Source organism: Gobius niger (genome assembly GCF_951799975.1).
Source record: "Gobius niger genome assembly, chromosome: 7".
Classification (NCBI taxonomy): domain Eukaryota; kingdom Metazoa; phylum Chordata; class Actinopteri; order Gobiiformes; family Gobiidae; genus Gobius; species Gobius niger.
This window is the reverse complement of record NC_136858.1, coordinates 19991388-20008925: the sequence shown is the minus strand read 5'-3', so window position 1 is coordinate 20008925 and position 17538 is coordinate 19991388. Positions and strand designations below refer to the sequence as shown.

General features: G+C 42.4%; 1 protein-coding gene across 1 annotated transcript in view; it reads left to right on the top strand.

The window, feature by feature from the left end:
- The first annotated feature begins 1501 nt into the window (after nucleotides 1–1501).
- sdccag8 (SHH signaling and ciliogenesis regulator sdccag8) overlaps nucleotides 1502–17538 on the top strand; it is a 34574-nt gene continuing 18537 nt past the window's right edge. The window contains exons 1-13 of the mRNA XM_079559500.1: nucleotides 1502–1680; nucleotides 1952–2104; nucleotides 2184–2269; nucleotides 2965–3078; nucleotides 3147–3269; nucleotides 3340–3399; nucleotides 3483–3547; nucleotides 3879–4079; nucleotides 4173–4311; nucleotides 4377–4529; nucleotides 4595–4729; nucleotides 5435–5551; nucleotides 5861–6003. Of these exons, the coding sequence (XP_079415626.1) occupies nucleotides 1614–1680; nucleotides 1952–2104; nucleotides 2184–2269; nucleotides 2965–3078; nucleotides 3147–3269; nucleotides 3340–3399; nucleotides 3483–3547; nucleotides 3879–4079; nucleotides 4173–4311; nucleotides 4377–4529; nucleotides 4595–4729; nucleotides 5435–5551; nucleotides 5861–6003 (1556 nt within the window). The 5' untranslated portion in view covers nucleotides 1502–1613. The remainder of the gene's footprint in view (nucleotides 1681–1951; nucleotides 2105–2183; nucleotides 2270–2964; nucleotides 3079–3146; nucleotides 3270–3339; nucleotides 3400–3482; nucleotides 3548–3878; nucleotides 4080–4172; nucleotides 4312–4376; nucleotides 4530–4594; nucleotides 4730–5434; nucleotides 5552–5860; nucleotides 6004–17538) is intronic.

Sequence of the window (17538 nt, the reverse complement as noted above, 5' to 3'; positions counted from 1 at the left end):
TAGTTGGGGAAGTCTAGTGAGAGGAGCAATGGCAGTGACAGTTGGAGGATGAAGGTGTAATATTAATGGAATAGGCCAGAGGTGACATTTAGGGTTTGCGGAACTGCAGAGTTGTGTGTAGGCCTGTCATCAGCCTTCACCACAGTCACATAACACTTTTGTGGTTTCCTGGAAATACCCTGAGATGCAAACACATTCATATGCAAAATGCACTGTTTCACTAAACTATACTACATAAAGAAGCTTCCAGTAAAATAATAATAGGCAACACAGTAAGTAAAAACAGTTTAGCAAGAAATGTATTATTTTTTATGTTAATGCACAATTTAAAATATCACATTAAGTCAAAATAGTCAACATTAAACATTAAGCAAACATTGAGAAAACTTTCTGATAATCAGGTACATTTCTTCTTTGTCTGCAGAATGGCCATGACAGTAAGGACAATGATAAACATTTACTTTAGCTTTTAATAAAAAGGCTTTGTTCATGTAATCAGTTGCTGATGAAAATACAAATAAAGTCTACATATAAAACAAACAAAAACAAAATAAATGGAAAATATCACGTCATATCATAGTCTGCTATAGACCCTTTAAACCCTTTTGTAAACCTTCTGGGCTTAGCTCGAGGCAGGAAGCCAGAGTCCTATCTGTTTCCATTGTAGCTGTTGTCATAGTAACGATAAACAAATGTCTAACTGTTGTTGGAAATATCAGATAAACCTGATTTTATCGTCTCAAATGTCATTCCTCTTGTTCTTGCACCTTAAGCCACAACAAGACCACATTTCTTAGTTGTAGTTTTACACATATAACGGCTAGTTTTAGTTTAATCTTATTTTTTCACTTCCTCCTTCCAGCTGATGTCACTGGTGATGTAAGCAGCGAAAGGGTCTCAGTAGAAAAGGTAAAATGCAAATATATAACATGCCTGTGGTAAGTATGAAGACAAGTTCACACGTTACGTTCATCTAGAAACACTTTAACAGATAAAAGGATATTTCCATAGAACTCTGACTCACTCATTTCCTTGTGTTAATAACATAGTTGCAGTTGGCGCCAGTTATGGAAAATGTTGCTATATCTATGTCACTTCCTCTGCCCATGGATCAACAATAAACATAAAAAGGTTAAACCAGATGACCCCTTTTTTAAATTCTAATTAAATACAATTACTGCTTGCTATGTTCTTTTTTTTGTCTTTTGTGTCATGCATTCTCACCGAGGAGTACTGCAGTTTTACCACCGGAGGGCGCTACACGTTCATTCAGCGGGGCTAATTAATTTTAGTCACACGAAAATGTCGTGGCTGAAGTGTTCTCTAGTAGAAAAAAAATAGTTAACAACTATATAAGTGACTGCAGCCTAACTTTGTCTTATTTTGATATACTAAAACGTAGTGAACTGAGAGGATGTCCCATATGTGTCCCACTGACGCTGAGAAGGCGGTGTTACGCTTTTGTTACGCAGCCGCCTCTCGCACCGGCTTCTAACGCCGTCGAAAACAAGCGCACCTCTGATGAGACGAGAGGTATGGCCGCTGTTGAGAGACAACATTTAGCTTAGCATTAAACTATCGGGTATATCACGTTTAAGAAAATATTGACAAAGATGAAACCTTTAGATTCCGATGAGGAAGACGCGGAGCAACTTGGCGCATATCAAAAGGAACTGCGCAGTGAGTTTTGGCGGAAGATATTACTAAACAATAACTAGGCTACAGAGCAGTGTGTCAAGAGCTGTGTAACTTGTTGAATGGAAAAGTATCATCAGGAATAAAAAATCTTGTACTGCTGTATTCACCAATGTATGTGTATGTGTGTTCATGAGGATTCTGTTCTTTCTAGACCTTTCATAAGGAGTCTGGTTCTTCCCAGTTTATGCTCGTTACTTATGAGCTTTAAAGACTAAGTACTTTCCTGCAGTGCTAACATGGTGTGTTGGTTCAGAGAGGGCCAGCCAGAGCATGCAGGAGCTCAGCAGCGCGTTGGAGAAGCCGAGTGTCTTCGATGAGGAGGAGGAGGAGGAGGAGGGAAGTGCACTCCCTGTACCGGCTGAAGATGACAGGTCTGCGTGGAGCCAGAAAACACAGAGCGAAGCAGGTGTTTTAAAGATGGCCTCAAAAGTCAAATCTATCTGTTCACTATCTCAGGCGCTACATGATTTTCGTTTTGTTCGTAGTAAATCAACTTAAAAGCCTTCTTCTCAAGCAAGGAAAAGACATTTGTTCCCCGCTCTCTCCTTCAAAGAGACCATCTCCATCGCAGGTACACCAGGTAACTTTGATGCTGTTTGATCTGTTAGATATTTTATGATTAACCTCTTACCCCCCACCTTTACCGAGAGCATTTTCTCCAGTTCAACTTTGCCCAAATCGTAAAGCTTGTCGACTGGAGCCTATAGAAATTTGAAAGCTAAGACCTACAAAAAATGTTGTGTTTATGTCACATTTTTGTGACTTTTTTGTCCCATTTCTGTAGCTTCTTAAAGGCTTTTAATGTACATGTTTTCACAGCATTTCTGTCACTTTTTGTCCCCTTTTCATTGCACTTTTGTCATTTTTTTGCCATTCTTTTGTCGTTTTTTGGTTGATTTTTTTCCTCGTTTACCTCTCATTTTCGTCGCCATTTAGACGCTTATTTCAAGAAGCTTTTAGATTTGGGTAATGCCAAACTGGAGGAAATGTGCTCAGTTCATGTGGGGGTTAAGAGGTTAATAACGTAACGCATATAAGATAATATAATATAAGATAAGATAAGATAAACCTTTATTGATCTCACAAAGGAGAAATTCACTTGTTACAGTCGGCGTTCAAGAAGATCACTCAGAGTTAATAAAGTGCAGCTGAAACAGAGATTATTGCACATGTTACTTTACAGTCTTATTGTACAGTATATTAAACGATAAATTCAGTGTCTCCTTGAAGTGAGTGAGCATGATCTAGCATTTACTACATTCACAGAGAGTGCAGCAAGATGGGCGGACTGGTATACACACTGTTCAGGATCTGGTCCCAATGATCCACAACCAGTCAGACTATATCCAACATCTGGAAGCAGAAGTTAAGTTTTGCAAAGTAAGTTTGCTTTTTAAAGATTTTGTAAATCAAGCAAATTATATAATTTGGCCATGGTTTGTGTCCAGGAGGAGCTTCATGGGATGAAGCAGCGTGTGAGAGTGGTTGTGATGGAAAATGAGAAGTTGCAATCTGAGCTCAAATCAAGAGCAGTGGAGGAGTCTCTCAACAAGTTCACTGCACAGACGACGGTATTAATGTGCAATGTGTTGATCTTCTAAAATGCAGACAATATGCAACTTTACTGCCCCTGTTTTTCAGATGAATGAAAGTGCATCAATAAATGGCCAAGTGCTGTCCAATAAATGGAAAAATGAAATGGTATGTGAAATATATCCCTTTTTCATTTTTTACAGAAGTATTTACAACTGGAAACATTGTTTTATCATCTGTTCTCTGTCTAGGAACAACTAAAGGTGATCTACGTAGCTCAAACAGAAAGCCTCGAGGCCCAAGTGATCTCCCTGAGGTAACATTTCAGATGCAAACTCTCCAGACTTTAGTTTTTTTAAATGATTTAAAGGGGCTAGATGCAAGTTCGCCATTTTATACTCACTATTGCCACCTCAGGTCATACGTGTAACTACAGCTTCTATATTAAGCTCGTGCATGACGGCACTTTGGACCGAATTAACACCTTTTTGAGTGACAGTGCAGGATTTTAGAGGCAGTTGTGGTGAACAGGTCTGGGCTCAGGTCTGGACATTGTTGGAACATGTAGGGGGAGGAAAATACTTAATTTTAACATTTTTAAACTCTGTATAGTCCCTTTAAATACTACATTTTCTTTTCTCTAACAGAAAGGAGTTGGCAGCCTGTCAGAAGGAAGGCGAGGAAGTAAGAGTTTGTTTGAGGCACAAAGAAAAGCAGTTAACCCATGCAACGAAAGCTGATGGAGTGCCTCATGTATCGGGATTGTGTCTCAAGTGTGCCCAGCATGAAGCGGTCATAGCTGGGACACATACAAATGTCCATGTTCAAGCTATAGAACGATTGACCAAGTCAGTGGACACAAAACACTCTCAGACTGTCATTGCTTTGTGTTTGTTTGTTTGTTTGTTTGTTTACTCTATTATATTTGGACTGTGCATCAGGGAGCGAGATGAGTTGGTGCTGGCCCTCCAGACAGTGCGGGCCAGTCAGCAGGAGGCACAGCAGAGGGAGTGGTCTGCTTGTCTTCAGGTGAAGCAGGCTGTAGAGATGGCAGAGGAAGCCAATCTTCACAAAGCAAGGGTTTGTATATGAATACATTTAATAACGTAACCAATACAATTTATCAAATTTCTTTTGATTTGTAGATGGAAGTGGAGTATGAGCAATTGTCCAGGGAGTTGTTTCGACAGAGGGAGCAGCTAGAAAGAGAGGCACAAGGCCTTAAGCAGAGACTGAGTGAAGCACGAGAAGAGGGCAGGGTCGAGTCCCGCAAACAGAAGGAGGGTCTCGCAAAAACAGTAAGAGCTCGAGAACTTTGACTATCAGGACAAGAGTGTAATTGTTGTTTTTTGGTCCGTGTAAGGTTTCTATCCAGAGCCAACGCCTGGCCGATTTGGAAGGACAGCTAGAGAGAGCGAACCGGGACAAGGCCACATTATCTAATCAGCTGGACGACACTGTTCACAAACTCACTTCTCAAGAGCAAGAGAGCACCAGGGTAAATACCGTTCTGCTGTTGTCACTAGTGTTGACATTTTAGTAATGCTTTGGTATTTCCACTAGATGGCACCGAAGGACTGCTTTGTAATAGTCTGCTTTTCACACATCCAACCGTATCAGTATTTTTACATTGTTCATTTGGACAGTAGAGGTGTATCTGACAGTATGTATTTGAGTGTCCACGTTCCCTATTTTAGTTTTACTGCACATACATTTCCTCTTTCAATATGGCTTGTATAAAGAAAAGTTAGATTTACATACAGAATGACATATATATCCCTTTCATAGAAAGTACAATATTGGGTGTTCTTACTTAATGAGTTGAAGTAAAAAAAAAAGTGTTAATTTTTCAAGACTAGGTGTCGTCCCCCCCAGAATGCACACCTTACATTATTCAAGGATCATTTGGTTAAAGTGGGTGAAGAGTGAGGAGAAACATTATTCAGCAAACTCGAGCTCATTACACTAACAGGATCAACTAATTTTTGTCTTGAAACACTATATTTATTATGTTGCATTTTAAATGGTCTTTTAAATTAAATTAAGTGATAGTTAAGTAAAAAAACAGGAATGGACAGGGATGTTGAATTGTCTCGGCAGAAAAGTTAATGCGTGTTTATATGATATACATTTGTGGAATTAAATGGTGTTGTGGTTTCTGTTTTTAAATAGCTTTTCGTAACTTGTATTTGTCACCTTGTAGCTGAATGTGGATTTCCGATACCAGCTCAGCCAGGCCTTGTTGAAGAAAGAGGAGGCAGAGCGAGAACTCCGAGATCTCACAGCTAAAACACACAGACAGATAGAAAAGGCTGCACAGGTTTGTTATTCTTCCAACTTTTTAATAACTTTTGACTGTGAAATGAAGACAAAAACTTGTTTTACAATAAAGCTTACATTGGGAACTCACTGAACTATGCAGAGCTGTACCATACAAAGCAATCTGAATGACAAAAAAACATTATTTGCTCTGAAACTTTGGTTGGTTTAAAGGTTAATTGTAATGTGTACCTGCTGCTTAACCTTTTAATTTTAATCCTAAGTGGCCTTTGACGAGGCTCGTCGGAGATCATAAGGTAAGTTGTTGTGAAAGCTATTCTAACCTCCTTTCCCCCTCGCTGCTGGACAGGAAGTGGAAAGGCTGAACTCGGAGCTGGTTGGCTGTCGACAGCATCTGGAGGCGGTCCAAAAGGATGGGAGCCAATGGCAGGCCGAAGCCCTGAGCCTAGCAGAACAGCTGGCAAACGCCCAGCGCCAACTGCACCTCACCAGGTAGTACCTAATCCTATTATACATGCCACCACACTCACATACACACAAGCACAAACACAGCACTCCCCTCTGTCCAGCCCCTGCCCAGCCCAGTCCGGTCCAGTCCAGTTCAGACCACCTCACCAACTGTAGCGCACCAGGTAATGCCTAATCCTCTTATAGCAGGCACACACACACATAAACACACACACATGCTGCTGAGCTATGGTCCCGATACCAACTGGACCCCACCAGGTCACCTATAATCCTGTTAAGCATGCCACAACATAATGCAGCACACACAAACACACTGTCCGCACTCTGCTACCAGGCCAGTGCCCAGCCCAGCAACAGCTCCTGTTGAGCCAAAATGGCGCCTGAGCCTTTTTTGTCCCTGGCTCAAGTTGCCATGCACACACAGAGAACAGTGGGCTGATGGTCACTGACAGCCTGGCCTCAGTGCCTCCTACCAGTGTCCTGCACCCGCTCTCACACCAGGCACTACCGGCTTTCCTCCCTGTCACATGCTTTTAACTCGTTTTCTTTTTATATGGGCTTTTGCATTCTGGTTTATTTTATGGCCCGTGATACATGAGTCTGAGATGCTAACCCTCATACGCATTTGTTTTTTACCCTTACCCTTACTTCTGAACGCTTTTTCTTTCATGTGTAGTTCTTTATGCACTTTCATCATCTGGCGGCTGATTGCTCATTGCACATCACTGCTGAGGTGTCTGATATGGGCACAGATGTGGCAGTGGTGCCCTGTGGTCAGAGAAACCGTAGGACACAAGTTTGCACTGTGTGCTTGGGTCAGTCAGATCCATGTCTTCTATGTGTCCTCTTGGTCTGTTTTTATGTGCGCTACCCACCAGCCTCACACAGTCATTATTTACACTAGCAACCGTGTGCAGCCCAAACAAATGAAATGACCAAAATCAAACTTCAGTAAGACAAGATAAGATGAGATAGAAATGAAAGAAAAATAAATGAGGTGAGTTTAATTATAACATCTTGATCAGTGCTTAAAAATGTGACACATCGTACAGGCCATGTGACCGTGCAGATGAATAGAGCACTTGTCCGACTGTTTAGGCTCTCCATGTGTGTGGGTGTGTTTTTCTCCCCAAGAATTTTTAAATGTGTCTTTTTTTTTTTTTACAATGTCCTTGTAGAAAATCCTTCTTTTTACAATTATTCCCGCTTTGGTCCAAACATCCTCGGTGTATGTTCACCTACAGCATGTGCTAGGTTAGTTTTCTCTCTTCTGGTATACTTGGTCATAAATTGGACCTTTGTTTGTGCAAGTGCATGAATTTAAATGTGCACTCTGAAATGCACATCACTGGTATTACCATATGCCTATACAAACGCATGTGTCCACACACGCACAGATGCGTGCTTGCGTCGGCCGGTCCCATGGCGGCTGGTGTGCTGCTCTGCGCTCCAGGATTGGATCATCAGCCAGCTGTGAGTTGGACAGCCCAGGATCTGTCCTAATCCTCCTCACTCTGTTCACATGGGCTCACACACACACACTTACTCTTCAGCCTCGGCCCCACATCAGCAGAGGGCTTTGCAGAGTTTGGTTTGTTTGTTTGCTCCTGTCTTTCTTGCTTTTCCTTCATTTCTTCTTTCCTAGTCTCCACCCGGCCTTCTTTCCCTTTGCTGTGATCATGCGTCCCAAAGGCTCCAGTGAAAAATGGCCAGCATAACTTTCCACACATGCCAAATAGATAGGAATGTGTGTTAGTATGCATCAGGGAACCTGAGGTTCATTCAGACCTGTTCATCTCCTTTGTGTTTTGGACTCTCAACACAATTTTCCACAGGTTTTGTTATCCTCCATGAAATTGAGCATTCATGTTCATGAGGTGTCTTTTTAGAGCTGGCAAATGACTTTGAATTGAAATGATTTCAGATGAAACTATACTGATAAAATACTGCACCGAGGCTTTTGCTATGCCCTGTTGTTACACAGGGCATAGCACAAGTTTTCATTGTGTTTCTGAGCATTATAGAAAACATATTTGAATATTGGATAAAATGTATTACAGAAGGTGAACTTTGAAAAGTTGACCTTAAACAAAGTTTCCCCACACAGTCACAATGTGGCTCTCTCCTTCCCTCTCCTCAGTTGTAGTTGCAGTGAGGTCTGGAGAGGCGGTGTGTGAGGGCGGGGAAGTGTAAATGAGGAAGGTGAGGCAGCAGATGCCGCGTCCCGCCAGAGGCTCGCTTTGAGCAGCGAGTGAAATCTGGGCACGACAAAACTGCTGTAAACCAACTCGGCGGGAGGCCCTTGTCCAATCACGGCCCGGAATAAAAGGGCCTGGACACCACAAGGACTGTGGCGGCTGCAAAGAGGCGGGGGCTAATGAACCTTCCTGCCCTGCCATGAGAAAACACACACTTTACTCACATCTTTGTTTGTACCTGGTGTTAGCATGGCCCACTCACACTCTGTCAGCAGAGGCCACTTGCATGAAATGCCTGTATGTGATTGTTGTGCCCATGTGCGTGCCCATGTGCACGCCTTTGTGCACACGATAAGTGCTGATGCCTTTGGGCTACACCTGTGTGTGTCTTTGTGTGGCAGCAGCAGGGCAGTGCCAGGTATGAGGCTGTTGTGTGTTTTTCTGCCTTTTCTATGCATTTGTGTCTGTGTGTGTGCTTGTCTGGTCGGCAGCCATGTTGTTGGGTAGCAGATGGCACCATGGTTGGCAGGGGAGGGGCTGCTTAGCACAACTAATCAGACAGTTACGGATAGGGCAGCTGGGAGGGCCGAGGGCCAGCCGCATGTGTGTGTATGTGTACGTACCACAGAGTGCCATGATGTTGACAGTGGTGGGCCCGTTGGCCCGGTGACGAGACCTCGCTGCGTTCTTCTCCCCTCACAGTCGGAGTGCCCTCTCTGCCATCCTGCCTTCTCACCTCTTTCTCTCCGCTCTCACACTGTCTCTGCCTCAATCTGTTGAGACCTACATGCTCCTTCATCCTTCTTCTGTTGCTTTGACTCCTCTGTGCCTTTGTTCTTCCTTTAACTTACTGTCCAAGTCTCCAGTGTCGTGTCTTAAGGTAAAGTTCACCACTAGTCTTTGGCTTAATCAGAAAACAAACACTGGTTAAATGTGCTTGTGCTGAAGTGTCCTTGAATACTGTGAGAATTCAGAAAAAAGCAATACGGTAAAACACAATTATTTCACAAGTTTAGGCCACAATTTTTAATTGATCAGGATTCTTGTACACATAGATTCATCACTTGAAAGCAATAAAAAGCTACAGTATCTTATATTCACTCAGACTTTTGTAGAGTGGAGCAGTGGATATAGAAAGGTATGACATTATCTCAATCTCTTCAAATTCGCCAATAATCACATATTGCAATTTAAATTCATATTGTCAAATCGTCCCTCTAATCTATGTCATTGTGTTGTACAATAGTAGTATGAAGAATAACAAAGAAAGCACTTTACAGGAGTTTATAGTCATTTAGACGTATGAAATGTTGCAGAATCTTTGACAGGCCAGAAACACAGACTTTAGTTTTACGCCAATGTCCAGCCTGATAGATAGTCGATGTGATTCCCAGATGGGACTTTGACCCTCTCTCGCTTGTTTAGTGGCGAGTGAAGCATTTGTCTAAGAACCAGAAGAGAGAGCTGACTTGTGTCTCTGGGTTTGCCTGCAGCTTGATGAATGTTACGCACATAACTACTGTTAAACATGACACATATAGGACACCCTTGGAATTGTGCATGAAATGTACACCATATTTCATTCACGATTATTAAAGTGCTATGTAGTGTTTTGAACCGGCAGGGTAGAGAATGGATAGAAAAAACAGATCGCTGTCTGGGCAAACCTCAGGCAAGATGGAGGCAAATCTGTCGGCTACAACTGTTATCACCCCTGCCAAATCTGCCCTGGGACACTGGCCTACATATCCACTACTGCTGGAGGACAGAGCACCAGCCCTCTGCCACCCAACCGCCCACCGAAATGCACCTCAGTTTGTGCACCTTCATTTTAACATGGCCGAATAAGAGTCTTGGACTCACTTGATGTTGTCATTTTCAACAGTTCTCTTGTTATGACATCATGATATTCAGGCTCAATTCATTGACGAGTAATTCTGACGGCTTCATAGATATGAGCAGGATAAAATAAGTGAATGAATAGATTGATGTTAATTTGTGTGAAGCAAAGAGTGAAGTTAAATTCCTTCTGTCATCTTATGCACAGCTGAAGAGAAATGTTTTCGATTGGAATATTGTCAGTAGAAACTTGTCTTCCTCACGATTCCAGGCACCAGCAGGAGACCACTCCCTGGGCTCTAGATAAAGACTAACTTGGGTGCACGTTCACTAAAAAGGAAGTGCTTTTAAGTTCAACTAAGTGTTTTGTTTAGTTGCACTGGTGTGACCGTTTTGTCCTCGTCATAGAAGTAAGTTAGTATTGTGTATGGTTGCCTTTAGCCTTAAATGTCATTGCTGTATATTTTGATTCTAGGCCATGGAGATAGTTGTTCACAGGCAGATCTGCTTTTAAAGTTTTTTTTCTTGAGTGACTGAAAGCAAGTGCAGAGACCTGAGGCTCACTATAGTTTACCATATTAGGGTTAGGGTTAATCCCCAGTCCATTTTAGCCTTATTTAATAAATGAGGTTGACTGAGGCTTGGTTTATTGCAAGCAGCACTAGCGCTATTGCAGCCTCACATCTTTTCCTCATTTACCTCAGGTCAAACTAACTTTATTTATCCCCCCGTGAGTTAAACACTGTCCGTGCCCAGTGTCCCAAGAGAAAGAGAATATGCTTCCCTGCTTCCACTCCTCACCCCCCACCCCCTGCTCCACACCAAGGACTTGAGAGAATTAACATTTCGATTCATATAAATGAATTGACAATAAAACGCGACCCAAACAAAAGCATATGTTCACCCCTACTCCCCCACCACTCCCTCGCCCTCGCCCCTTCCCGGCTACGGAAAGAGTCTGATAGGAGGAAAAAGCTTATTCTACGTAACATCCAAGATCGGGCCTAAGGGTTTGAGGTGACTGCTGCCGTCTCTTTCTCTTTGTTTTTGTGGGATAAACACATTATGAGTTTTACCTTGAGATCCAGACACTCGCTAATGTGAAGAGAAATGTGTGGCACTGTAGTTTGTTTAATGTGTTATAGTTTGTTGAAAATTTAAGAAATGTAACACATTTTTAAAAATAGTGTATCATAAAACAGTACATAACCACAGAGTACTGCGCCCTACGTGTCTGTGTGTACATGTGCGGTGGGTGGGCAGTGAGCAGCAGCCCCCTGCTGTGCCACCTCCAGCCCTTCACCCCCTGTGGAGTTTAAAACAGCCTCTTTTCTGTGTTCTACCTCAATGGCCGCTGCGCACACACTAGTCATCTGATCTAATGGCATTGGATGGGAGAGAAGTGGGGAATCAACCAGATAAGAGAAAAGTAGACAGAGTTGGTAGAGAGCGATGTTCTTGGTGCCAGTTGCCCCCGAGCCTCGAGCAGGCTGAGGGGCTGGGACTTGACTGAAACGACATCAGGTACGTCTCAGGTGTGAAGTGGATTCCAACACCAGCAGAGACACTCCATGTGCTGCAGCTTCACATTTTACACGCATTTCCTGTGATTGTTCATCTGTTTTTCTTTCTCTACTTTTCAACTTTCTTTGCCAGTTTTGGCAAAGTCGCAGATATGGAATTATGAACATTAAATATACTGAGTAGCTGAGTCCGGGTCAGCAGACTGGGCTGCAGGTTTGGTAGTAAGGTTTTCCTTACTACCAAACTACGTGCTGTGTAAAATTTTGTGCATTTTGCACAGCACGGATACCTTTGACGTAAACACTTGATTTACCCAACACAACAGTGCAAACAAAGTACATTAATGATGGTATATAAGAAATAAGAAATACAATAAACAAATAAGATTGATCGAAATTGATTGATTGTGTAATTAAATGTATGTGTTAATTAGTAACGTTTACAAGTATCAATACTTTCAGTGTGGGTAAGTCAGGTGTCAGGTGTGTGCATGTAGTTGTTACAAAGATACATTGTTATATGTATTTTTTATATTATATTATAAATTATTATTAATTAATCATTTATCATTTATAGAGTCAATAAGGTAATTCATCATAGGTTATTTTTGTGCAGACTTTTATGTCAGTATCGCCTTATCATGGAGCTCTTGGTATAGTGAGTCATTTATCTCGTATTTTACAGAATCTTCTGAGAAACTCAAAGTTCCCACCTGTAGCTTGTACAGTGTCGTGGACAGAAAAGAAAAAGCTTCTATGTTTTTAAATGACTTTGTCTATTAGAAACTACATACACATTCTCTCTCCCTCTGTCTATTGCCTATCAAATCTTGCCTCTGCATCTTTTGCCAAACTCTACAATTGTTAAGTATTTAACAGGATGGTGCGTTTTAGGCAATCATTCACCTTTTCTCTTCGCTATTCTGACCCCAAGACTCTCCACATATGTTTCCCAGTAATCATTTGTATAGGGCACCAAACTGGCATCCTGAATGCCGTGTTTCTGATTCAGGTCGTTTTGAAGAGCATATTGTATGTGGTTATTTTTAAAACACACAGATGCCCGCTTTTTCAGTGCGATCTTCCTGTGTAGACCATCAGTCATCTGTGCCAATTAGGACTATTAAACTTTCTAACTTAAACGATGGACTGTGGCAGAGGCCAGTCAGCTGCTAATTACTCTAATGCTGCCACAGAAGTTACTCTGAATGTTTGCAACTTCAAGGGGTCACTTTCTGCACACAGTGTACTCAGCTTTGTGTCTAAAATAAGCTCACTGCAATATATGTCATTAATTACACTAAGACATTTTAAGCAATTTTAATACGTCCATAAATCATGGTTTACCAGACATTTGACAGACGTCCCCTGTCAGGTTGAAGGCTAACATTACCCTAACTCCCTAAACTCTGACAACAGTGTGTGTGTATGTGACTTCTCGACACAGGGCTCCTCTTGTTTTGTTCAGTTCAAAACACTTGCAGATTTCGGACACCGCTGGCTCACTGACCTTGGTGATGGTGGGGGGCTGCGGTGCTCCTTGAAGAAGAAAAGCGGCCCAGGCCACCCGCTGTAAACAAAGTTGACTTGCCGACAGATGGATTGAATGACAGAGGGGCTAAGCGAGCCAGGAACGGGCCTGGCAGCATCGCGCCGCACAGAGACTGGGAGTGCGGGAGGCAGAGAGAAAGAGATAAAGGAGGGGGGGCGCGGAGAAGAGGTGGCCAACAGGAGAGGAGGTGTGAACAGGTGCAGGGCCGCTGAAGGAAGAGCCAGCAGATGGAGAGAGACACAGCCAGTTTAGTTACAGGAAAAAAGGTGGGAGGGAGGAGACGGGAGGAGGGGGAGTTGGGAAAAAAAATAAAAGCTTGCCGTGAAGACAGATAGGTGGACAGACAGACAGTCGATACATCAGGCTGCCTCTGCACCCAATGTGTTTGTTTGAGAAGAAAAGGGTGTCAGATGTAAGATGTGGGAGCAGTGTGACCGATCACATCACCCTAAGGTTTGATTAAATGTGTTAAAAACACATCGAGGTGTGTGTGAGAGAGAATGGTGCGACACTCTGTGGTCTGCTGTGCAGAACAATTCAGATGTTTATTGTACACTGCGCTAATGATGCGTCAGCAAGGCAATTGTTCAATATGTCACTTCATTTTGAGCATGACGGACTCGGCGGTTTTTGGCAGATCTGCACAAGGCCTCTGTCTCACTGTCTCTCAGGCACACATGGATGCAAAAAACACACTGACACACATTCGATATTAGGTTTGTAGGTAATTGTAATAAACTGTTGAATATTAATGCAGGATGATTGATGTAGTCCATCATAAAAAGCTGTAGACGCGTTGGAATTCCTCCACACAAATTAATCACTGTGAGTGTTACCGTTTTAATCGAGAGGGTCAGGGCTGGTTGTAAACAGATTCATTCTCACATTTGCGTACGGTACGTGTGTTGATTTCTGCAAAACTGGGGCGTTAAGTCTCTGGCCTAAAAAATGAAAAAAAAAAAAAAAATCCTCATAAAGTTCTTTTCCCTGTTGTATCGACGCATAAACACATTTGCCTGACAATGTCTCGTTGCTGCAATATATAAAAGAGGCATAAAAAGACTTACAGAAAATAACTTGGGAACAGATCGGTGAGATGAATATTATGGGTATTTGATTGCAAAGGCCGCTATGTAATAAGGCTTAGATTGTTTTTAGATTTGGAGATATCTGGGATACATAAGGAAAGGCTAAATTTACCTCACATTAACTATATCCACCAGTGCAGATGGCTGACTTTGAAGGACTACTGTTCAAACTGTTAAAGTATTATCTGCACAACTCTGCCTCGATCGTCAGTGTCTCTGAACAATCAGCTCAGACAAAGCTTTGGTGTTTGCTTGTTGGCGCTATATGCTGGGTTCACAATCTGTTCACCTGCATGAGAAATCGGCACCTGTTTTGTAACATGTATGTGCAATATGAATACGTATAAAATTTATTTACTTACATGTAGGACCTTGAACAAGGTGTTTTTGCTCTAGTTTCAAGTCCCTTCAGACTTCAAGGTTTTGGCTTCCACTGAAACGTGCACATAAAGGCTCCACTAACATGCTTTAGGTTTCACATCGACGCTCGCGCAGCTTTGCTCAGCTTCAAACATTTCACACTCTGTATGCTTGAGTGTGAAACTCAGACATACAGAGTATGTAGATTGACATACTCTGTATAGAGAGTATGTAGATTGAGTGAAAAGTGAGTAATCTTTTGCTGCAGTCCAAGCAGCGGTCAACAGTCTCGCGTTGGCGGATGGCTTCAGTTTCTCCAAGTCCACCGTCTGACTCCAATTTGTGTTCGTTCCCTGATAAACCACGGCATTTGGTGGTTCTGGCGTGGGATGGCGGATTCACTGTGGGGTGCAGCAAACTCTGCGCTTGGTCAGGCCCTGGCACCCCACATCTAATGGGCAACAGCTTGAATAGTGCCCACTTAGGCAGACAGCGCGGACTGGACCCCCTCTTCTTCCTCACTGCTCCAGTCAGTGAGTCAGCCACTGCCTCTGCCACCCCCCACTTACCCAGCAGCCACTGTACCTGGCTGCTGCCCCAGAGCCATCGCTGCTACCTTAGGCCCCTGGCCCACGCAGTTCCCATCGCACTTATCAAGCTGTCCTGCAGCACACCGGGCCAGGCCCAGCTCTCTGCTAACGGAACATTCACTCTATAGGCTCTCAGGCCCAAGCACAGGTTCTGCCACAGGCAGCAACCCAGAGCTCATTCACAATTAGCTCCAAGGCAGGTTATTGTCCACAGAGAGTCGCCCGCTTCCAGCCGCACACATCAGCGGTCACTGTGCCTCTAGGGCTTGGCTCTTCATCTTTCTATCTGCACTCTGTGCTAAATGCTGTATTCGACAGTGGCCATTTTGTAAATAAGTAGTATTGTACATGTGTAGAAGTATAAGTGTAGTACAAGTAGTAGAAGAAGTACAAGTGTAGAAGAAGAGTTTAACAGAATGATACAGTTAGTATCGTTAATACCCTGGTTTATGTATTATTTAATGTTTAGGATGAAATCTCTTTTTCAAGACAGGTTTTGTTTTATTGTTAGTACAAAAACACACTTTTAGGTTATACTTACATGATGCTTTAAGAACTCTATACTGCTCTCATCTTTTAGCATTTTGTCCCTCATTCTTATCTCGTGACCACTCCACTGCTCTATTCCTGACTGCTGGAACTTTCTGGCTGGCTGTCGGATGCTAATTGGTGGGTAAACAGGTCTAGTGCCCCCCTCCCTCACGAGCACGCACAAACACACATACGTACGGATACACAAATACACACGGCCCCCTGGAACCTATTGCAGGACCAAATGGCTGGCAGCGCCTGCCCGCCATCTCCCGCTGAGCCCTGGTGTGCGCTTTGGTGGCTCAGGCTGCTGTTCAAGCCCAGCGGGGGTTCAGCGCTCACATACACAAGCGTGTACAGTCATAGGCACAGACACATACTCGCTCCTTGTGTCCCCTGCACACCCGCCACCCGCTTTCACACCCCAGACAGCAGGACAGCAGGAGAACACACACACACACGAGGAACAGACAGACGCGGTCACTTTAGAGATGCAGGCCAAGCGCTGTAGGGGAGAAAAGTTTTCACTTAAACTGGAGAATTCTCTCTTCATTAGCGCCTTTGGACTTCAGGAAGAGTTCTGTTTATTTGTTCGTCTTTCCACGTCTTTGTAGTTTTTTCTCTCTTCGGTCTTTGTCTGTTTCTCTGGTGTTTGGCTACATTTGGGCTTAGATCAGTCAGAAAGTTTTGTACAAATTGGAGAAATTTGTAGTTGTTTAACAAAACCTCTGATAAACACCTTTTGTTTGTGTGATACCTGTGGGAAGATTAAAATGGAGGGAAATGGCTGAAATCCTCTGAAGTACAAATAATTACAATATGTTTATGTGTTAGGATTTGTGTCGCTTCACAAAACTTTTTCAACTCTCGTTTACTGAGGTGTGAGCTATGGCAACTTACAACTGCACGGACCGACATTTGACATAATGTGGTATAGTTTATACTTCCTGCTGATTATTTGTGAGATGTCCAAAACTCTTCTTCAGTTTCAGGTATTCAAAGACAAAATAACATCCAAAATCACCTGAGGAAAAAAAACAAAACCCGGTATCTAACATGTCCAGAAAACAACCGGTAATTTGAATCCGGACTCTGCTCGTAATTAAGATTTAAATGTCTTATGTCCCTTTGGAAATTCACAAATGACAGAAAACTTTCAATATATTTTGTCATACATTTATGTCACTTGGAAATAGGGCCAGTATAGTATCGGAAAAAATGTTTTAGGTACTACCGGTATCGAAAAAATATAAGTATCGAAAGCAGTTACTGAATTTTTTGAAATATATCTTTAGATCCTAATTTGATGCTGTTGGTCCAGGGACAGCTTTGAAGGATGGTTGTTTCAGCTCAAATAAATGTTTTTTTTTTCTTTTCCTAATGTCTTTTTGCCTAATGTTTACCCAATTTTTCCCATTTTTTTTTATTTTTTGCACTTTTTTGTTTATTTTTTTGCACATTATTTCCTCTCATTTTGGTAATTTTTAAAATCTTTTTTTTGCTAATTTTTTCCCTATTTCCCCCATTTCCCCCCCCATTATTGCACATGTTTTACCCCATTAATCCCAATTTTTCCCCAAATTATTGCCCATTTTTCACACATTTCTTGACAATAAAAATGAACCCGACATTGTAAATGTGCATATCTTCATGTATCTTGTTCTGTTTTCTGGTTCTAGATGAGAAATATTTTAGTATAAGTATCAGTAAAGTATCGTTCAGGTATCGGTATCGAAAACCAAGTATCGATAAAGCACTGCTATGGAAAAAAATCAGCTCTAGAAAGCGCTATGTAAATATGTGTGCTAATGCCTAACAGCACTGCTATTACACATGAGGATTCGCCGCTTTTATTTAAGTCAATGCTTAACAAAAGAA